This window comes from Pseudopodoces humilis, chromosome 2, assembly GCF_049639895.1.
Source record: "Pseudopodoces humilis isolate 2021_Gansu_Grassland_sample_001 chromosome 2, ASM4963989v1, whole genome shotgun sequence".
Classification (NCBI taxonomy): domain Eukaryota; kingdom Metazoa; phylum Chordata; class Aves; order Passeriformes; family Paridae; genus Pseudopodoces; species Pseudopodoces humilis.
The window spans coordinates 87,592,465-87,619,214 of record NC_142201.1 but is presented as its reverse complement, the minus strand read 5'-3'; the positions used below and the strand labels follow the sequence as shown (position 1 = coordinate 87,619,214).

At 51.7% G+C, this 26,750-nt stretch overlaps 1 protein-coding gene across 3 annotated transcripts; it reads left to right on the top strand.

The window, feature by feature from the left end:
• Positions 1–1,614: 1,614 nt before the first annotated feature.
• On the top strand, positions 1,615–26,673 carry ATN1 (atrophin 1). Of its 3 annotated transcripts, none has more exons than XM_014253310.2 (10): positions 1,615–1,664; positions 17,702–17,889; positions 18,101–18,238; positions 18,592–18,705; positions 19,994–22,011; positions 22,224–22,446; positions 22,555–23,272; positions 24,457–24,600; positions 24,859–25,039; positions 25,572–26,673. In XM_014253310.2, exons 2-10 carry the CDS (start codon positions 17,812–17,814, stop codon positions 25,603–25,605), a joined length of 3,648 nt encoding a protein of 1,215 aa, XP_014108785.1. In that variant the 5' UTR covers positions 1,615–1,664; positions 17,702–17,811; the 3' UTR covers positions 25,606–26,673. The 3 variants fall into 3 exon arrangements, with proteins under 3 accessions (XP_014108785.1, XP_005523881.1, XP_087908101.1); XM_005523824.3 differs by lacking the exon at positions 1,615–1,664 and adding an exon at positions 1,803–2,122; XM_088051975.1 differs by lacking the exon at positions 1,615–1,664 and adding an exon at positions 17,137–17,310.
• The last annotated feature ends 77 nt before the right edge of the window (positions 26,674–26,750 follow it).

Genomic DNA, 26,750 nt, shown 5'->3' with positions numbered 1-26,750 from the left:
GTTCTGTTCCACACAGCACCTCTCCAAAACAATATGTTGAAATGTTTTGGACCCACCACACAAAACCCAGTGGGTATTTTTGCAAATGTTAGCCACGGCTTTTTCAATCCCCCATGCCAGGTGTGGGAACCAGAGAGTCCTAGGGAACCACAGCACCTCAGGATTACTGCTGGCAGGGAGAGGCTCCTGGAGAGGGGCAGGACAAAGAGGTGGGCTGGGGAGAAGGTTGGATGTGAGAATGAATGAGGGCTACAGACATGAAGCATGCTGATGTTGTGCAACAGGGTGCTGTTTGCCAGTGGGGCTGGCTTGGGAATGAGAGGCACCAAAAGCAATTCTGCATCCAGGATAAATAGTGAGGCCCCAAAATGGCACGTTACCCCTGGGAAGTGGGTGTGGAGCACTTGCACTGTGAGCCATCAGCTTAGAAGGGTGTTGCAGGGACACTGTTACAAAGGATTTTTAAAGCATTGGTGTGAGTAGCACTGCTGAACCCCCCCGAGGAGAGGAATACATCTGTATTCAGCGCCGAGTTTGGACGTCGTACAGTAAATAGTGCTCGGAGCCATGTAATGGACAATGAGAATTGCTGAATAAAAGCCCGTGGAGAGCACGCCATCCAGCCTGCTCACTGAGAGGTCCTGCCGAGGAAATATTTTGGGATTTTGCTTGAAGGCCATCAGAGTGAAACTTGCCCATCTGCACACGAAGGCTCCGTTATTTAAACATACGGCCGTGCTCATGTCTGTGAGACACAGCTCCAGGTTTGCCCCACGATTGCCGTGCCTTCTGCTGCTAAACGGGGCACGAAGGGCAGCACTTGTAGCACCTCCTCGGCCCCCAGCCCCGCGCTCCCGCCGGCCGCGTTCCCGCAGCAGCCAGCGGCTGGGGTTGGATTAACCCCTTGGCGGGCCGGCCGCTGACAGAGCCGGCGGGCTCCCCCTTTCCTTCCCAAAGCCTTTGCTCCGACAGCAGCTTTTCCAAAATGGCCATCGACGCCATGAACTTGGCCAGCATGGGGAGGCAGCCGCGTTTCTCGACAGCCGCGGGGGGATGTTTCACGTTTCCACGGCTGAGCCCCGCCGCTCCCCCGCACCGTGGGGCCGCGGGAGGGGGCGGGGGGGGGCGATGTGGCGCCGCTCGGGCGAGGCCCGCGCCAGGCGGATCCCGCATCCCACCGCTGCCGGTGCCGGTGTGTGTGCGTGTGCCGGGGGGGCCCCGCACGCCGCCGTGTGTGGGCGTGGGGCGGGGGGGCCCCGCCGCCCCGTGCGGAGAGCGCGGAGCGGCCCCCGCACGAGGCTCGCGCTCCCTTTGTGCCGTTGCCTGGCAACCGGGCGGGGGATGGGAAGCGGGCTCGGGGGGGATGGATGCGCGCGCGGCCGCACGCCGATGAGCGCCCGTCGGGCGGCCGCCGCCCCCGCCCCCCGGGAGGCCCCGCCGCAGCCCCGGCCGGCCGCCACACCCCCCCCCCCCCCCCCCCCCCCCTCGGTCGCCCCGGGCCAGTCCTGCCAAAAAGGCCCCTCCGGGCTCTCTCTCCCCGACTTTGCCCGGCCTTTGTGCCGGCGCCGGGGGCCCAACGGTGCGGGGCGCGGCCGCGGCCGGGGCGGGGGCCGGGCTGGTTGCTCGCCCGCGTCTCCGCCTCCCCCGTCCCACGCTGCCCACGGGTGGGTTGGGGGGCGCGCTGTGTGTGTGGGGTGTTTCGCGGGGAGGGGCGGCGGCGAGCGCGGAGCAGGGGGGCGGGGGAGGGGGCTCGTTCTGGGCCCTTCGGAAATGGGAGGTGGCTAAGGCGGGCAGCGGTGGGAGCGATGGGAGGGCGGCGGGGCGCAGGCGGAGGCGCCTGAGCGCGGCGGGAGAGGGGGCGACAGAGCCGCGGGGCGGGGGGGCCCCGCTCCCCGCCGCACCCCCCTCCCGGAGCCGCTGTCCCTGCCACCGACCGGTTATTCCGGAGCCGCGAGAGGAAACGAGGGAGTGCGGAAAAGGAGGAGGGAGGAAAGGGGAAAAAAAAAAAAAAAAAAAAGAGAAAAAAAAAAAAAAAGAAGGGGGGGCAGCGTTTAAATCCCTGCCCCCCGCTCCTCGCCGCCTCCATTCCTCCCTTCATTCGACCTCCCCTCAGGAGCCGCCGGTGAGTCCCTCGCCCGCTCGCAGCCGCTCCCGCCCCGCTTGTCATTGTCGCCCACTCGCTGCATTCTTTCGCGGCTGGATTTTATCCCTCCGGTCCGTCTGTCGGGATGGGGAGCGAGGCGGCGCGGGGGGGCGAACACCAAAGTTGGGGGGGGCAGGAGGGGCGAGAGTGCGATTAACCCCCGCGGCGCTGGGGCAGGGTCCCCGGCGGTCCCTGCCTCGGCGCGGATGCGGCGAGGGGCCGGGAAGGAGCCGGGACAGCGCCGCGGGATACGGGGTCTCGGCGGGGCGGGGGTCCCGGCCGCGGTTTGGGGCGCTCCGGCATCGCCGGGGGGCGCTGCCCGCCCGGGGCTCTCTGCCCGCCCGGGGCTCGGCTGCGCTGGGCGGCGGCGCAGCGCCTTCCCTCCGGAACGGGGGGCGGGGGGCGCGCGGGGCTCCGCGCCCGCCGCGGGGGTCCCGGGGCGGGGACACCCCCCGCCGCGCGCCCGGCGTGGCGTCAGCGCCCGCGGAGCCCCCCTTCCCTGCGGCGGGAAGTTCGGCGGGGGCAGGGGCGCGCGGGGCCCGGGGGGGCGCGGGCAGGCGGGAGTTGCGAGTTTGCGGCCCGGCGCCGTGCGGAGAGGAAGGCGGCACGATGCTGTAGGGGGACCGGCTCCCGCCCTGCCTGCCCGCCTGCCTGCCTGCCTTCGTGGGGGGGACTCGTATTGTCCCCGCTTCCCCAGGTGCGGCCGGGGAGCGGGCAGGAGGAGCTGGGAATAACGTTCCCATCGGGGGACCGAGGAGAGTGTCGGCTCCCCCGCCGTGGCTGCAGCGGGCACGGGTGGGATTCGCCCCTTGCCGTTGCCCCCTCCTCTGACGTGCCAGGGTGCCGCTTGGGGACCGGGGCGCTGGCGAGACACCTTTCGGCTGGGTGGCATCAGGATGGTGGCTGCGCTCCCCTTGAAGCGGCCGAGATCCCTCGGTGTGTCCGGCTGCATGTCCATTTGTTATTCAGGATTTCTGAAGAAGCGGCATCTGGGTTTGCCACATTGCCCTTTTGGCTGTGCCATGGGGCCGGTGGCTGTTCCGCCTTGCTGGCCTGTGGCCGGCTCCGCTGCTGTTGCCCAGCGAGTTGGCGGCTGTATTTTGCCGAGTGGCCGCTGTGCTGTTGAAGTGGCAGCCATTTGGTCACCGTGGCATTACTTTGCACGCTGCCTTTGCTCGCCGTGGAGTTTTGCCTTGATAGCTATTGTACGCTCCCGAAGTTGCTTTCCAGATGGGCAGTGTCTTTCCTTGCGTTTGCCTCAGTGCCGTGGCTGCCTTGAGTTCTGCAGCCGATTACTCATTTGCCAGGATGGCTACTGTAAGAATTTGTATGGCTTTTGTCTGCAGGGTCTGTTTTTTGCAGGGCTGTGCCTTGAGAAGCAGCATGTCGTTACCGAGCTTGGCACCCAAATCTGTTGTCATTATTTTTGGTTGTACTGGGTGGATTGCACAGGAGCCTCTATGCTTTCCAGCCTTAATAAAAGCGAGGAGAAAGTAGTGGGCCATTATTCTAAGGTGTGTAGCAGGAGAGCGAAGGAGGAGTTGGAAATGCATTTTGTGTCCACCTGAGTGCTGGACCATGGTTACACACCCTTCAGGTGTGTGCTGCCTAAAGCTGCAGAGTTCAGCCTTGACTTCCCACTAGAGAATCCCACAGCTGCCTGAGTTGAAAGCTGGACTCTCTTTTCTTCTAAACCCGAGGGTGTTGCACATCACTGCTGTGCTGCATGCACATTCCTGAGGGGCTGGAGCTCCACGGTCATTACCCATGGATGGGACACTTGTAAATGTGAATGATCAAACTGTTCATTTGGAATTATTTTTGTTCTCTTTTGCCCTGTTTCTCTGCCAAGTTGTTAATGTTACGTTGTGTTATTTTGTGTCTGTCATTGCTGATGGCACAATCAATCATTTGTGTATTTCCCCAACTTAGGAATGGCCTGATCTTTCAAACCAGACTTTTCCAGATATGATTCATGATGGAGCATTTTAATCATGGCCAAAGAGTGAACTTGTAGTACCATGGTTCTTGCTGAAAATTATAAAAAAACCCCAAGCATTTGAAAATTAAATGTGCAGTAAATCTTAATGAACAAGATGAACAGGTTTAACCTGCTGCAGTGACCTGCCTTTACCTCTCCTCATATGCATTTACCTCCTCCCCTGGGTTTTGCACCCCTTGGATACCTCTGAAAGGTTCTTGCATTCTCACCTTTAGGTTTGCCTGAAGAAGGAATTATGATGATGTTTCTTGTGGGTGTACTTCCAAAATGATAATGGTCGTGCGAGGAACTGTGATTCTGTAGCATGGTGAAATTGCTGTACTAAAAGCAACCCCATCTGTATTGTTCAAGAGGAGGAGGAGCATCTAGTCCAGTCAGACTAGATAATCATTGGAGGTCCCTTCCAACTGAAATATTCCATTCCAGTTTTATTTGTGGGTGAAATGTATCAGGCAGGTTTTTCTCTTCCCAAAGTTTAGCTCCTGTCACTCCTTGTACACCTTCCCAGTTTGTCCTGGAGCTCTCTCGTGTTCATCAGTGTTTTTCTTGGGGATGGAGGTGGAGTTGAGAGGAGCAGTCCATGTGGAATACAGAGCTGTATAGGGAAGGTTTATTTATTTACCAGGTCTGGGGTGTAACATGTTTGCAAATGCAATCGCTGGAATTGGTCTGTGCACTTGTTCAGCTGTGCCTCTCCTTAGATACCTACCTGAATCTTTATCCATCTTATATTATTCTTCCATGTGTAATGCCTTTTCTTCTGAGAATCTGGTTTTCTCTTCCATCAGACTTTATCTTCCACGCTTAATTTCTTTCTCCCAATCTTCTTTGGACAAATAAACTATTTTCTTGCCTTCATTGGATTTTCTGGTCTCATTCTTCCTCCATTAGGACATGGTTTGGAAGTATGAAATATATTTCTTGTGTTTATCACTTCATCTCTTCCATCTGTACTTCTTGAAGACTGTGTCTGCTTAAGTACAAAATAGCAATGCTTTACAGACTTCTTAAAGGCTGAGGGAGAAGGCAACACAAGTTCTGACTGTTGAAAATTGAAGGGATCTCTGAAAAAGTCATGCTCTCAACCAAGTGAGCACACCTAGGGTAGGTATCCTCTGCAGAATTAATTCCTGTGGTCCCTGCTGGAGTCTGGTCACAGCAGATGGTTGAACATGAACACGAGATGCTCCCTCTCAGAGAGGAGCCCTGACCTGCTGAGGCTCAGCAGTGCCCAAGGCGTGTGTTGCCAGGTTGGCCAGGTACATGTCTCTTAGTCATATTGAGACCACCACTGGAGAATCTTTCTGTCCTTCCAGTCACATGTTGGGCAGTCGTGGGCCAGCGGCCCATGTTCTCAGGGAGGTCTGTATGGAGAATGATGAAACAGCAGGGGGTGTTTCCAGTTCAAGTGGCTCGAGCTTCACCTCCCTACCAGCCTGTTTGGGCTTCAAACATTTGGGGATAAGGATTTGGCCATGCTTTGAGTTTAACAGAAGTCAACTTTGTGAGGAAGTGATCCCTTCAGAAGCAGTGCCTGGCTTCCAGCTTTGCAGAAGTTTCTGACCATCTGTTTTCTGTGTGTGTTGTGGCAGCAAACACTGATTTGTTGTTGTCTCCTGTAAAAATATCAATGTTTGATTGATTGTTGTGGCAGTATTTTCACCTACAAACCAAAGGCTAAATGCAATATCTTCTCCAGGCAATTTCAGCCAATGATGGTCTGTCTGGGCTTTGCTGAAGAAGGGGAGCTGGTTGCTCTCAATCTTACTTCATGTCTCTTGCCCTGGTGACATTCTTCATCACAGATAGTTTAGCAGGAAAATTTTAGTCTTGTAATTCCTTGCTGTACAATGCACTTGGTGATAGCCTGTTTCTTCCACAAGGTCTCTCTGCGCTATAGATCACTTAAGTGAAGGTTGCATTTGAGCAACCTTCATCTGTTTGGACAGTGAATTGGATTTACTGTGTGTGTGTATATATATATATTTATGTGTGTGTGTATATCACAATATATATGATAGTTTGTATAATATGTCTTATATAAAATATAATGTTATATAGTTATTAAATTTTATTTTTATATATATAGCAGACTGTATTGGATATAAAGTGTATCTATAGCACAGTATTTTGGATATACTGCTCTTTTTTTTCCTTTCAGGCAGTGCAACAGATGAAGTGATTTACCTCAGAATTATTCAGAGTTTGCCAGACACATAAAGAGGGCCCACCCTCCATGAAGAATGGTTTATCCAGTCATGGTTATCCATCAGGCTTTCCTCATACATTGCTAGACCATTGCTTTCAAAGTCCATTTTCACACAGAACTAGCTGGACCCCATCACCTTTTGGCCAAATTCTATGACTACTAATGAGTTTAGTATTGAAAAACCTGTTCTCATCAACTGACTGGTCTGTGCAGAAAATATTAGAGCTTTTTTTTTTTTTTTACAATAAAATAAAATAAAACCCTTAAAAAATTTCAGTGATACGGTGGATTCCTATGCAAGTTTTTCAAGTGATTGATTTCTCCCGCTTTTCAAATTTTGCACTATTCCTGTGTTGGATTTGTCTAGCTTTAGCTAGATCCATTGGACATGGAGGTCTTTGTTGCATAGGTTAAAGAACTCTCAGAAATATTCTCACTTTGTGGTGCTCATAGGCCATCTTCAAGTCTCCTTTTAACATTTTCTCAGGTAAGCGATATTTATTCAGCTTAAGGCTATAAAGGGGAGGAGTTAATCACATTCCTCAATTTGTCAGCATCCTTTTTGGAGTACACAGGTAAAAATGGCATGCACTACTCCCATAATTGCCTTACTAATCCTATATATAGTCAGGTAAAAATCACCTCTCTTTTCCTGCTCCTGAAGAATATTCCTTTCCCTGTGCACCGGTGCATTTCACTCATTCAGGAAAAGCCACTTTAGAAGTCTTCTGCTGAGAACTGATGTTCCAGCCACTAATTACAAGGTCTTTTCTGATCTCTGTATCCTTGGATTTTCATCCTTGGAAGCATTTTGGGTTCTTCTGTTCTTGATGTAAAAATCTTGGCTATTTAAGACACTTGTCTGGCTGCGCGACCCCGTTGCAGCAGTAACACCAAGTGGTCTGTGCCGGAGTTTCCATGCCATCATTTACCATCTCTGCCTCACCGGTACACCTTTATTCAGCTTTCTGAAGACTTTGTTCAGTTGGTGCCTTCACCAGCTACCAGCAATATTCCACGTTTGGCTGCCGTTGCCTCTGACTGATGGGGCCTTGCATTGTGACAGTGAATCCGTGTGTGACATCTTTTTTTTGGGACAGGTCGTGCTCGTGCCATAGCTGTGCACCAAGCTTTATCCCACAGGTTGGCACATGCTGCTTTACAGAGATTACCCAAGGCATTAAAAATATCTCAGGGTGTGGTTTCTCTTTCTCTGGTGCCTTTTCTTGTGAGAGGGCAGTCTGAGTCTGGTTTGGGCTCAGTCTCTGGGCTCTTGAGTGGCTGCCTACTTGAGAGGCAGAGGTCTGTGTCTGTGCTTGCTAAGGCAGGTTGTACATCTTTATAGATGGCAGCACTTCAGCGTAGATGGCCTGCTTTGAATTCTCTTGGGATCACGGAGAATTTTGAATGCTTTTGACTTCTAATTCTTCACTGTGTCATGACCAGGAAGACTTTGATTTATCCACAACCTCTTGTTTTCTGGTTTCATGAAATCACAAGGACTAAAATCACCATGAGCTTGGTGAAGTGTGTAAGACAAAATCTCTCCTTCCTCCCAAGGGTGGTTCAGCACTGGCATGGGTTCCCAGGGAGGGTGGAGATGCTCAGTTCTCTGAGGTGCTTGTGATGACCTTGTCTAGCTTTGCTGTTTGCTGTGAACAGGGTGTTTGAGTCAGACCTCCAGCAACCTCTTCCAAGGCAAATCTTCCTAGACACACCATGGGGTTTTTGTTTCTTAAGCCTCAGGGATGAGGGCAGCATCATCCCACTTGGCCAGTCCTGTAGACCAAGGAGAAGCTGTGGGATCCCAAGCCTAGGAGTGACTCAAAGTTTACCAGCGGCTCATATCTGCTGATCTATTGTTCCTGTGCCCATTTCCCTGGCCCCAGTTCACTTCTTTCATTGTGGGTGTGTCTGTCCATCCATGCTTGCCCTTGGCACACATGGCTCTCATGTTGCCTTTGCTGTCAGTCATGAATCACTAGAAACAGAGTCTAAAGGGTGTCCTTTGGGTCAGTAGCTGCAAAGTCATAGAATAATTTAGGTTGGAAGAAACCTCCAAGATCAATGGGTCCAACCATTAATCTAATACTGTAATTTTCTAATCTAATCTAATCTAATCTAATCTAATCTAATCTAATCCAATCCAATCCAATCCAATCCAATCCAATCCTGTGCCATTTTCCTCTGATACTCCTATAGCTTCCAGCTGTTTTCAGTGGAGGACCTGCCATAGACAGATGAAGTTTCTAGCTATCCAGAAAGTGCCAGTGATTTTCGCTTGAATGAAACTCTCCAGTCTCCCATCAAACACATAGAACCTTCTAGCACCCATTAGTGTCCTTTAATTGGAAATTCTGCACCCACCTCTTTCGAGAGCTACTCTTTCATTTTAGTGGGTTTTGAATATGTTTGTAGTGTTGTTTGATGGTCATCAAATTTGTACTGGAAAAGACAGTAAAAAAATTATTTCCTACCTAGCCTCTATTTTTCATATATGGCTTTATGGTCCCCAGTCACATCCTCACTTCCATAATATTTTCTCTGGACAGAGATGTCTAACCCACTCAGTCGTGCCTCTTCACTGCCCCTTCTAGTTCCCATGGAAGAAGCAGAATTGCACACACATTTCAAGATATGGGAAAGCCATAGGTTTCTGTGGGGGCATAGTGACAGTCTCCTCAGGAAATTCTAGCATGCAGGTTGCTTTCTCAATGGCTGCTGGATGCCAAGGTGCCATTTTCATGGATCTGCCTCTTATATCCAAAGGGTATCTTTTACTCTTGAGTTGCTCTGGTCAGCTCAGAGTCCGTATGTCCCTTCCAGCTAGCCTTTGAGTCTCTGGGCAACCATCCTGTGGTGTCTCTGAGTAATTTGCTTTGCCTTCTTAGCAAAGGGACATCTGCCTATCAAAAGAGGGGTGCGAGGTATTACAGTAGACCCTTGGCCCCTAACAGCTCCACAGGTAAGGTGTGCTCAGGTGTTGCAAATATAGAAGACGCTGCACTTCATGAAATAGTGAGTGGCGAGTGTGGTGTGTCCTTCTTCTGGATCATGTATCTGTAGGCTCCATCCCACTTGCAGAAGGTAGAGCCCAGTGTGTTTTGTTTCGTGATCTGGATCTGCCAGCCTGTATCTCTGAGAGATCTGGAAGACCTCCCCTGGGGAGACAGAATGATTCTTCTGGGATTTTTAAGTAAATCTGTTACATACTTAACAGTCATTTTACTGTGCCCTCAGGAATTGTTTTATGATTAACATAACCTTCTTTAGTACATCTAACCTTCATTTAGTGAATCAAACTTTATTTTCAGTTGCTTTTGCAAAAATTAATATCTTCTATGCTGTAAATTAAGCTATTGTTAAATGCATGAATGTTCTTATTATTTATTACCTTGCTTTAGCTCTATTATTTCGTTGTTAATCAGAATTTTTTTCTCAGATACATTTTTATTTGAATGGAGGTTCCAGAATTAGAGTTTTCATACTCAAAATAGCATTCTTGCTCCTCATGGTTGTACAAAATTAAGAAAACAAAACATTAATATAGGCTTAATAAAATGTAAACTAGCTTTATCTCCTAAGGCTGCCAGCGCTCTGCACAGTTATTTTTAGTATTCTTATTTGGCACCCTTTCCTGGAGTGTGAGCATTTTAATTTTTATTTATTATTTTACTGCAGAGAAGGAGTGCATAGGTAGCCTGAGAAGTGAACTTGTCAACAAGTACATGTAAGAAGGATTAAAGCTGTTGCCTCAAGATGAGCTTCTTTTTAGCATGGGAGGTGTTATTTTGGCATCATTTTAGGGTATTTTATACAATGATGGACTGGTGTGGGTTGAAAGGGGCCTTAAACATCATCCAGTTAACAACCTCTCTGCCATGGGCAGGGATACCTTCCACTAGACCAGTTTGCTCCTGGTCCCTTGCAACTTGGCCTTGAACGCTTCCAAGGCTGGGGGATTCCACAGCTTCTCTGGGAAACATCTTCCTGTGTGTCACTACCCTCATAGTAAAGAATTTGTTCCTTATATCCAACTTAAACCTGCCCTCTTTCAGTTTGAAACCATTGCCCCTTGTCCGGTCACTGCAGGCCCTGGTAAAAACAGTCTCTCTACCTTTCTTATAATCCACCTTTATATACTTAGAATCTCAGAATCACGGAATCATTAAGGTTGGAAAAGACTTCCAAGATCATTGAGTCCAACCATTGACCAACCATTGCCTCGTCAACTAAGCCACAGCACTGAGTGCCACGTCTGGTCATCTCTTCAGCACTTCCTGGGATGGTGATTCCACTGTTGCCCTGGACAGCCCATTCCAAGCCTTAACCACCCTTTCAGTGAAGAAATTCTTCCTCATGTCCAATCTGAACCTCCCCTGGCACAGCTTGAGGCCATTTCCTCTTGTCCCATTACTTGTTGCCTGTCTCCACCTGGCTACAGCCTCCTTTCAGGGAATTGTAGAGAGTGATAAGGTCCCCCCTGAGCCTCCTTTTCGCTAGGCTAAACATCCTTCAGCTTCTCTTCACAGGACTTGTGCTGCAGACCCTTCGCCAGTTCCATTGCCCTTCTCTGGACATGCTCCAGCACCTCAATGCCCTTCTTGAATTGAGAGGCCCAGAACTGGACACAGGGTTTGAGGTGTGGCCTCACCAGTGCCGAGTACAAGGGGACAATCACTGCCCCGATCCTGCTGGACACGCTATTGCTGATCCAATACCCAGAGTCTTTCCCCCATCCACTAGGCAGGTCACCTGATTGTAAAAGGAGGTCGGGTTGGTCCAGCAGGACCTGCCTTTTATGAACCCATCCTGGCTGGGACTAATCCCCTGGTTGTCCTGTACGTGCCATGGGATCACACTTGGGATAATCTGCTTTATAACGTCTTTGGCCACTGAGTTCCAGCTGACAGGCCTGTGGTTCCTCTGATCTTCTTTTGGACCCTTCTTGTGGATGGCCGTCACATTGTCCAACCTCCAGTCACCTGGGACCTCTCTGGTTAACCAGGGCTGATTATAAATCATGGACAGTGGCTTGGTGAGCTCTTCTATCAGTTCCCTAAGCTTAAAAGTTACCAGGTCTTTCTGGAGCCTTCTCCAGGCTGAACAACCACAGCTCTCTCAACCTCTCTTTGTAGGAGAGGTGCTTCATCCCTTTGATCATCTTCATGGCCTCTTCTGGACTCCTTCCAGCAGGTCCATGTCCTTCCTGTGCTGGGGACCCCAGAGCTGGATGCAGCACTCCAGGTGAGGTCTTGCCAGAGCAGAGCAAAGGGGCAGAATTCTGTCCCTCACCTTGCTGCCAGTGCTGTTTTTGATGCAGCTCAGGACATTGGGCTGCAAGTGCACATTGTTATGTTATTGTTATTGCTCATGCCCAACTTTTTGTCCACCTGTGTCCCCAAGGTTTTTTGCCACAGGCTGTTCTCAGCCTCTTCATTCCTCAGCCTATACTGATCCTGGTGATTGCCTTGACCCATGTTCAGGACCTGCACTTCACCTTGTTGAATTTCATGAGTTTCACATGGTTCCACTCCTCAATCCTGTCAAGGTCCCTCTGGATGGCATCTCTTCCCTTTAGCCTATCAACCACTTGGTGTTATCTGCAAGCTTTCAGAGAGTGCACTCAATCCCACTCATTGATGAAGATATTAAATAGTATTGGTCCCAGATCCTTGGGGGACACCACTGGTTCAAGGTTTCCTCTTTGACATTGAACTGTTGACTATAACTCTTTGGATGGAGCCATCAATCCAGTTATCAAGTATCACGGAGACTGGTTTGGCAGTTATGTCAGCCACCTCCCTCAAGACCCTAGGATGCATTCCATTAGTCCCATGGATTTGTTCATGTTCAGTTTCCTCAGGTGGTCTCAAACGTGGCTTCTTACAATGAGATTGTGAATCAGCTCTTACATACATGGATAGATCTAAATCAAGACAGTCCATTCAGCTTGTGTATTAGAAGTGTGTGTAGTTCACCCTCTGGCACAGAGTGAAGTTTCTGAAAGCATATTATTAAGCAAATTTATTTTAACACATCTCATAGTGACCCATTCTGTGCCATATTTTGAAGAGAGAAGAATCCAGTGAAATTCCAGTACACTGCCAATATGAAATCAATGTATTTATAGAAAATAACAAAAATTGACAGCTGTCACTGTTTTCATACTGGATTTATATTTTGACCTCTTGAGCAGTAGTCACAGTTGGCACTTGAGTTGCAGGTGTTTCTGTCTGAGTTTGCCAAACCTCCCTGGCAGGGCAGGTCTCAGCCCTTCCTGGCTGTGTCCAATGGCTGCTAGTGGTTGGATGTGCCAGCCAAGCCTTGTGGATGGGTCTGCAGAGGACTGGGAGGTGTGTGCTCTGATCCTGGGGTCTCTGTGTGCAGTGACCCACATCAGAGTGAACTGCAAGAGTCCTCTTCCTTGATTAATTCACTTCCTAGCCTGAGTTCACAGCCCCTGCATCCACAAGTGTTCTAGGTATTTTGCAGGAGACAGAAAAATGCCTTTGTTTGAAAACTACTTTTCATTTGTACACCTTTTGTATATTTTATTCTTAACAACATTTACTGAATACAGAAGATTTTCCAGTCATGCCAATGTTCACATCCAGTATTAGCCACAAATGTTTGCCATCTTGGTATTCAGCCATTTTGGTGTCCTAATCCCTTTGCTCACAGAATCATTTTCCCTTTTACAGTAATGTCACGCTCCAAGTATGTATCAAAGACTGTGACATGCAACCTGAACCCTGACCTGTTTTTTCATTGCTGTCCAACACTGAACACCATGCCCTTCCCCTTCCCTCTCTTTCTCCATCACGCCCTATAGTAAAATGCCAGTAAAATGCCAAGCATGAAATCAGCTGTTGGGAAATGCTGTACTTCGGGTTGTCTGATTGCAGTATTTGGGACAAAACTTAATGTTTTCAAGATCCTACGCAATTGTTAAAACTGATTGCATTTCTGGACATTTTCCCTTCATTTTACAAAATGAAGGAGATTGAGACAGGAGTTAAAAATATTTGGGACCATAATTCATTGGGCAGTCATACATATATTTATATATTTATAGATATAGATATATATAGATACATAGATATAGATATACATACTGCTCTTCTTAGTGATTTTTACCCATCAAGAGGGATCCATCAGTTATCATTCCATCTTATTTTCAGGGCACTTTTCAGCATCTGCAATGTGTTAGAAAGCAGCTGTGATCGTTTTGCCACCCTGGGTCCTCCCTCCAGTGCTAGTCCATCCCTTTGTAGAAGTGGGAAGAGAAAAAACAGGATGGGAACAGAGAGCTATTGAATTGCAGAGAACCAGACTCAGTTTAATTCTCACATCTGACTTCTGAGTCTCTGCCTTTGCATACCAAATGCCTTGCATTTCACGTAGGGTTTTGGATGTGATTCCTACATTTCAGAAAATGACTTAATGAGTAGTCACTGTGTACTTTAGACAGTTCCCAAATGAAGAAGACAAGAGGTTTGCACTTCAGAACATCTGTACTTAGGCTAAAGCAGGCATTCCACTGACTCCTTACTCCAAACTTGCATGGACTAGCATCTAGTGGAAGATGGCTTTGTCTATAGTAAGTAAACCAAAAAGGGGATAATGTTAGCTCTTTTTCTTAAGTGGAACTGATGCTGGGAGCCCTCAGCTCTCCCTTCTGCTGCCACTGGCCCCAGAGAGGGCTAGCTGGACCTTAGCTGGCATTTGACCTTCTCAAGCAGCCTGGAGCCCTGGACTTGGGCTGCCCATCCTGGGGCTTGCTCAGCCACTGAGCACCTGCTGAAGCATCAAAACCCTCCATGGCTTTTGCAGCATTTCCCTCTCTTCCTGGTCTCAGTGGAAACGGGTTCCCTGCTGCTGGACATGTGGTGGGTGTACCTGTGCCTGCAGCCCCAGCATGTGCAGTGCTTTGGGCACATGACTCCTTCGTCATTTACAGCTCTGGCCAAGCCCTCAAACACCACTCCAGAAACTTGGTTCCCGTTTCCTCTGCTTCTTTTGCCATCTAGGAAAGTTTATTTCCACAAACCCACAGCCTAATGTGTAAATGCTCTCCTGAGCCAAGGACAAACATTTGGCCTGCTTCCTAAGAAGTAAAACCTGAGTGCATCTCATTTGAGATGTACTTGTTTCCAGTTTGGTTTCCTGGGAGAATTGCTCCACATGACAGCCTGGGAAGGCGAGGACCTGTCTGTGTCCTTCAACAAAAGAGGAGCTGGACCTCTTAAGTTTCTGGCTGCTGGTGCAGGACAGTCCAGGCTTTGGGAAGGAGAATTACTTGGAGCTGGGGAGGAGGAGGAGCGGGATCCATTTTGAATGGGGGATGCCTGTTGAGTGTGTGCTTGCAGGGGACTTCACCAGGTCTTACAGGAGAATATGGAGGGGTTTGGGCAATAAGCCAAGTCAAGCTGGGTTGTATGAATCTCAAACAGAAAATACCAATTCGCAATGCCTCATAACTCAGTTGAACCCAAAAAGGGCTTCACAGGGTCAGGGAAAGGTTAACCCTTCCACAGCAGCCCTGTCACGTCTCACCTCCTAACCAAAACCATGGAGCCCTAAAAACCCCTCAAGAGACATTTGCAGGGATCTTCAGTGATGGGAAGGGTTAGGTGTAACTTGCTAATTGTAAAGGCTCACATTGCAAGCTTTGATTTCATACATGTTAAAATTAGAAGGCAGGTTTGTGATCCTCTCATCTGGCCATAACAGTTGCTATACTGAGCCTAATTATGAGTGTGTCAATTCTCTTACATATTTTAGTAAAGTCTTCACTGTCTAAGTGACAGAAACTTCTCCCTCAGTGGTTGATAATGTCTCTTGAAATATCACTATTTGTTTCTGGCTTTGTTTGTTACTACATATTCAGTGGTTGGAATAAGTATGGAGTGGGTATCCCTTTCAAAAAGGGAAGTTTCCGTTTGTTGGCTGCATGTAAATTCCCTGACTGGCTTCTCTGGGAAGAAGATGGTAATTGTCATTCCAGGGTTGCTGGAAAACTGAAGCAAGACCTGTGTGCTGCGTTATCACTCTGGCTTCTTTGGTGTGGGAAGTGTGGGTGGTATTCCTGTGGAATGCAGGGAGCAGTGACATTGGTAGCATGCTGCTCCTGCTGCTGTGCCTTCAGAGCTGAGCTAATACTTGCAGGTTGCCACCATGGTGTGAGTCAAACTTGAGTTAAATTAGGATCACCTTACGTACTACAACCTTTTGTTTCACGAAAGAAATGTTGATTCTGGGTGCTTATCTAGAATAGCATCAGTGTAACTGGCTGAATTAGCAACCAAAGGCCAAAGCCTGACAGAAATATGAGGCCGTAAAACAAGTCAGCGGGTGGGGATTGGGAGTGGGCTCTGCCTCCATTAGGTCAGTTATAAACCATTATCAGCTATTTTTCTATTAAAGAAGAGGTCTCACTTAATGAATTGATGTGTCTGGGAATTAATGCTGGATGAGTCCCCCCGGGGCTTTCATGATGAGGGTCTAATAAAATATTAATGGAATTAAAACAAACAATCCCCTGATTTTCCTAAGTACCTTCCGGATGGGTTTCTCTAAGCATTGGTCAGGGAAGATGTGGAGCCTCAGGAGAGACAGGCCGGTGTCATTACTCTCATTTCATGGTCAGGCAGATGAAGGCAGTGGAAAGCAGTGACCCTGGGGCCACACAGTCCAGCAACAGGGCTGCACAGGAGGTCTGAGAGTTCTCCTGTTGGGTGCTTTTGCTCAGATCCCTGTTTTCAGCTCCCTTCTCAGAGATATGGAAGTCATCCAGATTACCACTGCACTGCGTGGCTGGAAGCTGATCTTTCCAGGTGTGGGATGGTCTTCAGGAGCCCCAAATCCATGGGCTTCTTATTCACAAAATTTCTCTGTGCTTCCAGATGAGAAAATAAAACCCAGTAGTTGTGGCTTTTTTCTCCTGGTGCCTCTTCCATGGGATGCATTCCCTTGTCTTCAGATTGTCCATTCCAGAGGCTGAGTATAGCAACTCCAATAACAGGCTTGGGAAGGATAAAGTCTTTTTGGTTATGTGTATGCAGTGCAGAGTAGTGCAAAAGGTCTTTAGCTTGCTAGATTCAAGTAAGCTAACTTCAGGAGCAGTACCTCTGAATAATTTCCTCCAATTCCCAAGCTAACACAAACATGGTACTTTCATACTTCAGAGTAGGAACTGTGTGATAGAACAGGGTATTAAATATCTACAGCAAAATGCTTTTGGACATGGCACAAAGCTATAAATTGTTCCAGAGGGATCTCAGAAATCTGCTGCTGCTGCAAAGTGTAAGGATGTACTCTGCATCCCTGGGTATGACTTGGTCTGGTACACTGAGAAACATCCAATGTATTGAGGAGGAGGAGACCCTGGCAGGCACTCCAGGCTAAACAGAGCTGATGATTGTGTCGTGCAAAAGCAAAGATAATGTGTTTTCTCCCACCTATTTGTGTACTTTGGGCATGGAACAGCCCAAGCAAGACTTGTCACATTTTATGCAGAACATGGTGGTGCTTGAGTGCATGTGGATGTGCTCTGGAGAGGGCAGGGCTGTACAGTGCCCTTCAGAAAAGGCCACTTTGCTGAACGACAAGTGACACAGGGCTAGCAAATGACAACACATGGCCAGGTAAGGGCGGTGTAACTTTCTGCACTGACAACAAGTGAGGAGACAAGCTAACAAAGTCAGAAAAATTGTAATTGGGAGCATTTTAAAGCGCTTTCCTGTTATTTTTTTTTCCCAAGGAAAATACTAAAATTATTCCAGAGGACAGGTATCCTGATAATCATTCCTTCTTGCATCCTCCAAAGCATCATTATTGGACCCCGAATCATAGAAGTAGATAATCACAGAATGGCTTGGATTAGAAGGAGCCTTAAAGATCATCTACTTCCAACACCCCTGCGATGGACAGGGACATCTTTCACATGACCAGGTTATTCAAAACCCCATCCGGCCTGGCCTTGAACACTGCCAGGGTTGGGGCATCCATGGCTTCTCTGGGCAACCTGTGCCAGTGCCTCATCACCCTCAGAGTAAAGAGTTTCTTCCTAATATCTAATCTAAATCTGCCCAGTTTGAAGCCATTAAAAATGAATACCTCACATTGTGCACATATCACTCCTATAGATTGGAAATCAGATATGGCAGTGGACAAATCTTTTCCCACACTGAATGGAGAGTTTATTGCATTCTTGGTAAACATCCTTGAGTCTCTAAATAAGGAAACAATAATAATTTTGTCATATTTCTATAGCAAACCACAAAAGGATGTTCTATAGTCCACTCAGTCTTTCTCCCCACTCATCTGCTTGTCTGCCTTTCAGGATTCAGCGGGATCTTACTGCGTGGCTGGTGTAAGCCGCGCTTCCAGAAGAAGTGCCCACCTCCATCTCCTCGGAAACAGCCGAAGGGGGTTGCGGAGCCATAAAAATTTATGTTTTCATCAAACCGGGCCAAGGAGAATGGGGGTCCCACACCCAAAAGAATGAAGACACGACAGAACAAGGACTCAGTACGTGAGGTGGGAGAGGGGGGGGTGGGACACCAGAGCCAGACCGGAGCTGTGGGTTGGAACTGAGGCTCCCTGCAAAGCAATGCCCATTCCTGTGGGCATGAATTTGGCACAGTGGAGTGAAAGGGGTTCAGGGGCTTTAGGAGGTTGGGCACAGAGCAGGAGGGGTGGGACATGCAAAGCAGGACTGACACAGTGATCCCTCTTTTAGATGTCAATGAGGAGTGGACGGAAGAAAGAGACTCCGGGGCCCCGAGAGGAGCTCAGGTCACGGGGTCGAGCTTCCCCTGGTGGTGTCAGCACCTCCAGCAGTGATGGCAAGGCTGAGAAATCCCGACAAGCGACAAAGGTAATATTAGCTAGAACACAAGTGTGGGGTGGGCAAGGACTGCCTAGACTGGGTGGGATCCGTTTGAGGATCCAGGGACACAGAGCAGAAGAGATTCACTAAGGAACCCATGCTGGGTTAGCTTCCTAATGGGCAGAATCCCTCTTCACTCTCATCCTCACCATCTTGCACTTTCCAAAGAACTGGTGTCCAGCCTCACCAGACCCTTTTAGGGCTAATTTTTGCCATATCCTGGGTCCATGTTTCTCTGCTAGTGTCATCAACACATGACCTGCTGCAGTCTGTGAAGGCCTGTCGGTTTGGAAGATTTCCCCATGACCCTCCACCTCTCTGTTCTCCTTGTCTCCTTGCAGAAGGGCCGGTTGGAGGAATCCTGCACCCCCAAGAGCAGCAAGCAGGGCCGAACAGAAGAGATCTCGGAGAGTGAAGGGGAAGACACCAATGCTCCCAAAAAAACCAAAACTGAGGTGAGCTGTCCCAGCTGGGATTGATTGCTGGCATGTGCCCAGTCCAGAGCAAAGGAGTCTCCAGTTCCCTATCTGTGCTGCTCATGCCTGCCCAGCTCGAAGTTCCTGCTGACTGGGAGCCCTGACACCTTGGGTTTTGCACTGCAGCTCTTCCAACCTAAACAGTATCTCCCTGGCTACAGAAATGCTATCAGGAGTGATGACTGAGCAGATGGAGGCTCTCTCATTTGCCTTGTGTTCAGAGGACTGCTATGCTGTAGGAGCTGGGGACGTGTCCTGTCTTTTCCAGCTTAGTGGCAAGAGCCTGGCTCCATGTGCAGCCACAGGTTGGGTCAGAGTTGGTCCCTTCTGATCTCCAGCACAGTGTGAAATGGATGTGCTTAAATCAGGATGAGTTCCAGGTGACAGTCGTGCAAAACCTGCTCTTGCGCATTCAGAGTCGTGGCAGGGCTTTTCCGAAATGCTGAGAGCACCAGGATGAGTTGGTGGTTGGGTGGTTGGAAGACTCAGCTCTTGTGCTTCTTCATTCCCTGTTAACCCGTTCAGGGATCTGGCCTTAAAGGCCTACAAATATGGGGATGCTTGCTCACGTTAAGAGGTTGTTCTAATTCAACTACCTTGGTTACGCTTCTGTAATTTCTCCATGTGGACAATCTGTTCAGCTCAAGAGTGATATTCTTTCAGCTTGGCCTCCCTTGCTTAGAGTTAGTTACCCTTACCCATAACGACTGCTGAATCACCAACGCACATTGTCTGAGGCAGCAGGTGATGGAGAGGAGCAGGGCTGGGAAGGAGAGGAAGCTCCTGGAAATAAGGAGTGGAACAGTGATAGGGGTCTGGTGGGGAGCTGGTCTCTTTGGCAGGAGCAAGAAGAGCAGTTCTGGGTCTGGGGCCTGTGCTGGGAGCACTGTGGTGTGTGCTGCTCCATGCCTGTGGTGATACCATGTCCTGGCCAACAGCCCATCCATCACCTGTGCTGTATCTCTTCCCTCTCAGCCTTGTGTGTAACAGCTCCCTGCCTTCCCTCACTGCCTCTTCACACAAGGTACCCATTGTTACCTCCTTCCTGAACACGGAATGCTTATGAAGGACCTGAGAGCACTGGGAAGGAGGCAGGAAGACTGGTGTTATGTACTTTGCCAGACAATGTCTCCTTTGCTCTGTGAGGTTTTCTAGTGCTGGGGTTGGCAGAGAAAGGTCAGGAAACGAGTCCTCTGGGACCTCCTTGATGTGTGTCACGCGTGGTTTGGGAGGCCTCATAATGCCCCTTTCCTCCTTCCTACTTCAGGAGCTGCCGTGTCCTCCATCCCCATCCGATGTTGACAGCCTCGATGGCCACAGCTTCAACGATGAGATGAGCAGCGACCCACGGGACATTGACCAGGATAACAGGAGCACCTCCCCCAGTGTCTACAGCCCTGGGAGCGTGGAGAATGACTCCGACTCCTCTTCTGTGCTGTCCCAGGGGCCGTCTCACTCCTACCACCACCCCCCGCTGTTCCCCGAGAGCCCGCCGGTAGCTCCCGCTCCCGACGGCCTGGCCCGCCCACCAGAGCCCGGCTTTGGGCTCCCGGGCGAGGTGCACCCCCAGGGACCCCCAGCAGGAAGTTACCATTCCCAGCTGGAGGGACAGGCCCCACGCATTTTCCAGGCTCAAGCCCCACAGACACCTGCCTCCTCCTCTTCCGCTTCCTCCTCCTCGGCTGTTGCTGCCCCTTCTGCTCCCCCTTCCTCCTCCTCCTCCTCCTCCTCCTCTTCCTCCTCCTCTTCCTCCCACACTCCCCTTTACCCTACGGCCAATGTGGTCCAGGTTGGGGCCAAAATTGCCGGTGGTGTGGGGGGGCTCCCCGCACCAGGGGCCCGTGAGCAGACCCTCGGCGCCAAGCACAATCCACCACCCACCACCCCGATCTCACTGGCCTCGGTCGGAGGAGGGCTCCCCCCTCAAAAGACACCCCCAGCCAACCCCCCAGCTGCCCCCCCGGCCTCGGCCCCTTCCTTCCCCCACGTCTCCTCCAACCTGCCTCCTCCGCCGGCCCTGCGCCCCCTCAACAACGCAGTGGCCGCCTCCAGCTCCCCGGGCATGGTGGGGCAGGCCCTGAGCGGCCACCTGCCCTCTCCCCACAGCATGGGGCAGGACAAGGCACCGGCCCTGGCCCCCTCCCGCTACCCCTACGCCCCGCCACCGCTGCCGCCCTCCAGCTCCTCTGCCCAGTATCCCCAGCCCTCCCCGGGCCAGCCCCTGCCCAGCTACAGTGCTTCCTATGGGCACTCCTTCCCCCCGCCCAGCGGCCTCTCTGTCTCCAGCCAGCCCCCCAAGTACACCCAGCCCTCCCTGCCGTCGCAGCCCGTCTGGAGCCAGGGGCCACCCCCTTACAGCCGCCCCCTAGGCAATGCTGGCTCCCACCCCGCTGCCCCTTTCCCTGGCCAGTCCCCCCATCACCAGCAGCCTCCCCAGCAGCACCACCACGGTCACGGGAGCAGCGGGGGCGTCTCCCCCGCAGCCACCGCTCCTCCCCAGCCCCCCGGGGGCTATCCCCACGGCCTGGAGTCCAACAGCCATCACCCTTCCCACGCCACCTACGGGCTGCGCCTCTACCCTCCGCACAGCCAGGCCGCCTACAGCCAGGCTCCCTCTGCCACTGCGGCCGCTGCCCCTTCTTCCTCCTCTTCGTCCTCCTCCTCCTCCTCTTCCTCATCCTCCTCTGCTGCCTCTTCCCAGGGAAGCTACCCCAGCATGTGCACGCACCCTCCGGGGCAGAGTCCTGCCACCTACACTTTTCCCCCGCCACCACCCCCATCCCCTGCTCATGGGGCTGGCCCTCCAGTCACCTCTGCTGCCACCACCCTCTCCACCGTCATCGCCACCATGGCCTCCCCCTCCGCAGCCCCCTACAAGACGGTCTCGCCCCCGGTACCGCCGTCAGCTGTGGCCCCATATGGGAAGCGGGCGGCCTCCCCTGTCCCCACCTTCCAGCCCCCGGCCCCCTACAAGCCAGGCTCGCCCCCCACTTCCTCGGCTGCCCCTTTCCGTGCAGCCACCCCTCCTGGCTACCGGGTGGCCTCTTCCCCTGTGGCGGGGGGCTACAAAGCCCCCTCGCCCGCCCCCTCTGCCCCACCACCCTTGCCAGGGAGCATGGCTGCCCCGGCCCCGCCGCCACCCCCGCTCCCCCTCAGCGCTGCTCAGATCAAGCAGGAGCCGTCGGAGGAGTACGAGCCCCCGGAGAGCCCCGTGCCGCCTGCCCGCAGCCCCTCGCCGCCCCCCAAGGTGGTGGATGTGCCCAGCCACGCCAGCCAGTCAGCCAGGTGAGGGGAGACTGGTTTCTCCAAAGGATGGGGAGGGATGTATGGAGCAGGGAAAAGGAAATCACCCCAAGCCCGAGGTGAAGCTACGCCCTTTCACGTTTTTCATGATGTCCTGCACATTCCCACGGTGCCTTTCCCACAGTGACTGGCCCTGTCCCCATCCCTGTTTACCAGCCCTGTCAGCACTGATAGGCTTCACCTCTCATCCCCAGATTCAACAAGCACCTGGACCGTGGCTTCAACTCCTGCTCCCGCACAGACCTGTACTTTGTGCCCCTTGATGGCTCCAAGCTGGCCAAGAAAAGAGCAGACTTGGTGGAGAAAGTACGTCGAGAGGCTGAGCAAAAGGCCCGTGAAGAGAAGGAGCGTGAACGGGAACGGGAGCGGGAGAAGGAGCGGGAGCGGGAGAAGGAACGGGAGCTGGAGAGGAGTGTGGTAGGTCTGGGGGTCCCACTGCCACAGCGCAGCCGGGGCGGATGCTCAAGGGCCCCCTCGGCCGCTCCCCGCTGGGACCCTGAAGCCGGTCTCTCTGCTCTTTTGCAGAAGATGGCCCAGGAGGGCCGTCCGGTCGAGTGTTCGTCCCTCGGGCCAGTTCCCCACCGCCCCTCCTTCGAGCAGGGCAGTGCTGTAGCAACTGTTCCCCCATACCTGGGCCCTGACACTCCGGCTCTGCGCACCCTTAGCGAGTACGCCCGGCCCCACGTCATGTCCCCCAGCAACCGCAACCACCCTTTCTACGTGCCCCTGGGCGCCGTCGACCCGGGCCTGCTGGGGTACAACGTGCCAGCCATCTACAGCAGCGATCCAGCCACGCGGGAGCGGGAGCTGCGGGAGCGGGAGGCCCGCGAACGAGACCTGAGGGACCGGGACCTGCGTGAACGTCTCAAGCCTGGCTTTGAAGTCAAACCGGCTGAGTTGGAGCAGCTCCATGCCGTGCCAGCTGCTGCCATGGATCCGTTCCCACGCCACGGCGGGCTGAGTCTGCAGACGGCCCCCGGCCTTCATCCCGCTTTTCCCTTCCACCCAGGGCTGGGCCACTTGGAGCGGGAGAGGCTGGCGCTGGCAGCTGGCCCGACCCTTCGTCCAGACATGTCCTACGCTGAGCGCTTGGCGGCTGAACGCCAGCACGCCGAGCGGGTGGCTGCTCTCAGCAATGACCCTCTGGCCCGGCTGCAGATGCTCAATGTGACACCTCATCATCATCAGCATTCCCACATCCACTCCCACCTCCATCTCCACCAGCAGGATGCCATACACGCAGGTAAGGGCCACATGGTGGTGGTGCCCTGTACAAAGCCCTGATTTCTGTCTTCCTGTGCCTTCCTTGCGCTCCCTCCCTCTGGCTCTGGGGAACCCTAAAAGCTGACGAGACTAAACTTTGAGGCCATAGATCTTCAGCCAGAAGAGCCAAACATCATGGTCATTTTTCCTTGCCCCCACTCCCATCGCACCAAAGGCATTGACTCTACTGATCGGTGGCCAGCAAAATTGTTTGCACTGTGTCCTTTTGTTCTGGATCTCTGGGGCCACAGTACAAGGGCCGGAGTCTCACTGACTGCCTGGGTGGTGCTGCTGTGAGCTGCATTCCTTAGACTGGAGTCTGCAGAGGGAGCGGGAGCCCTGCGAGAACAGATTTGGCAGTGTCCTTAGGACTGACGAAGTGTTGGTTCTTAGGTTTGCTCCTATGGCTGCAAATAGTGGGATGGGATGGGAAAGGAGGTGGGCTAATTGTAAGGAATTGGAGGCTGCTCTTTTTCCGAATTGAATGGTGGTCCTTTCCATTTCCACATCCTACAGGGAAGCAAAGTAAAAGGTTTAGGGATGAAAATATCAGGGAAGCAAAGCCCAAGCTACAGTGCAATAGGAAAAAAGTGCTGTGCCTGCTCAGGTGCTATGAGCGGTCAGTGGGGTCTAGTAGCAGTCACAGGCGCTGGCTCTGAGCAGCTGCAACTGCTTAGAGATGGCACAAGGTACAAATGAATGTCCATTTTCCCTCCAATCTGTGGCTGGGCACCTTACTCTGGCTGTGAGTCCAAACCACTAGAAAGAGAATCTGTCCTGGATAAGACCTGGAAAAGAAAGCACCCAGTACAAGTGTGCACGTGAATGGCTGTCAGGGTGACAGCTAGGCATGATAGGGGTGCAGACCTGATTGCAGAGCAGGTCCTTGCAGAAGCCTACTGAACTTTTAAGAAGCTGTTCTTCTAAGGAGCAGTATTTCTTCCTGAGGTGTGTAGGGACAGAGCTCTGCCAGACTGGTTCACGTGTCAAAAAGAGTAACAGTCAGAAGGAGATGACACAGTGTTGTTTAGCTGTGAAATCATCCCATCCCTAAGACAGTCTGACCCTCTCTCTCCATATCTGTTTTGTGTGGTCCTGTGCCTGTCTCTGTGTTACCTGCTACAAAGCCTGGGACAATTATCTTGTGGTAATTTTTCTTCCCAGCCTCAGCCTCAGTTCACCCTCTAATCGACCCCCTCGCCTCGGGATCACACCTCACCCGGATACCATACCCAGCTGGAACCATCCCCAACCCTCTCCTGCCTCACCCTCTACATGAGAATGAAGTGCTGCGCCACCAGCTTTTTGGTAAGGAAGTTCACAGGGACTGCTGTTCTCCTCCAAAGAGCATCAGCAGAGTTCCGAGGGGCAGGGGCGTCCTGACGGGTCACAGGACCAAACTGAGGTCTGTTAAACAGAGCATAGGGCAGGCCCACGTTGTCAGGATGAGCAGGTCCTGCATGTGGGCAGGGATGGGAATGGGAGCACAGCAGGGTCTTGACTGAGCTGCGGGGGCCTTGGATGGGACATTAACTTGGCTCTTCTCTGTGTCACCTTTGGCTGCAGCCGCACCCTACAGGGACCTGCCGGGCTCCCTCTCTGCGCCCATGTCGGCGGCACACCAGCTGCAGGCCATGCACGCGCAGTCGGCTGAGCTGCAGCGCCTGGCTCTGGAGCAGCAGCAGTGGCTCCATGCCCACCACCCTCTGCACGGCGTGCCGCTCCCCACGCAGGAGGACTACTACAGGTGCGTGGAGCTGCTGTCTCCTCCCGGGTGTGGGGCTGGCACAGGCAGTGGGAACAGGGAAGCATTGCTCTTGGAGCGGGTGACTGTGCCCAAGCCCACACCGGGAACAGGGACGCTTTGCCGTGGGGCACAGCTGTGGGCTGGCCACCAGGAAAGTCATACTTGGCAAGTGGATATTCAGTGGCTAATCCCTTGTGAGGTCTCAGCTCCTCCCCTCCGACTGGGGAGATAACTTACATGTGTTTCACACATGTCAATGCAGTTATGACTAACCAACACCCCTGCCAAAATACAAAACATTTATAAGGGTTTGATGGTTTTACCAGGCAAGGCATTCACAAGTGCATGGGGAGGCACACTGGGAAAGAAAGGTGCAATGTTGTATGTTTTCAGTTGTATCTCCTACTTCAAAGGTCTACAGAACTTCCCAAGCCGGCAGTGTTGTGTGGGTCTAGATGAACAAAGGCAGGGGAATGTAGTAAATTACCTTTTTCCCTTTCACTCTCACCTTGTTCCTCTTTTTTTATCCTAGCCACCTGAAGAAGGAAAGTGACAAACCCCTTTAAATGGACTTCTACTGTCAGTGTGACATCATCATGTCTTTCTCTCAAGAGGAGCAATCAATCAACCAAATCCTGGGGGAGGGGAAGCTGCAAAGTGACACATCCTGATCCCACCATGCAGTAGAGTACAAGAGAAGATGACAAAAAGTACAGGATGACATCCTGGGAAAAGTGGAGGAGAGAAAATGGGGAGGGACTGAAACACCACTAATGGACCTGAAGCGATCGGTACATGATTTCAGCTGAGCTCTGAAGAAAAGAGAATCGGCATTGGACAGAGCTCAGAAAGACAAAAGACTGACGTGAATTCAGAGTGGCAGCAGCTCCATCCTTTGTTTTGGGGGAACAGTTGCATTAAATAAAAAGTGCAGAGCATTGCAGGACTTCATGTACAGGATGCTCCTGCCTTTTCTGCTTCTGCAAGGAGGAGGTGTAGCCAAGAAATAACTGCAAACCCAAAAGAGCCTTTTTTCAAGATGCCTCCTCAACACCCCACCCCCCTTTAGGTGTAAGATACTGCTTAGCGATACAGAAAAGGAACATGGAACTTTTTCAGATTAGCCAGAGCAGCTTCCCATTCTCCCAACATCCCTTCAGATGCAAACAAAGTGTTCCAGGCCCCTTCCTGAGCGGCCTCTCCTGCCTGCGGAGGGTCCTGTCCCAGCCATCGGGGTGCAAAGCACCGCAGGACTGTTTGCAGGACGGACGGTGGCTGTGCTTTCCCCAGCTGATGGGAGCGGGCACGGCCATGAGGTGCGAAGCACCAGCAGACTGTTTTGGGGACTGCTGTCACCGTGACCCCTCTGAGCCCAGTGGGGAGAGCTGGCGTGGCCGAGCGGTAACACCGCGTCCTGGGACTGTCTGTAAGATGGTGGCTGCCTCTTTCCCTTCACCCATCCTAATTGATGTACTTTAACTCATGCACATCCTATTAGACGTGGCAGTTTTATGTAGCAACTTGTGACTCCCTTGCCCCCGCGTGCGTGTTCTGATTTCACAGTTGTATCTCTCGATTGGTCCCCCATATATATATATATTTACTTAACCATTAAAGGAAAAAACAACCAACAACCCAGCTATGGAAAAGAAAAAGAAAACAACCACCCAAACGACGTTCCCCACGCACTCCCGAGCCCCGACACACATTC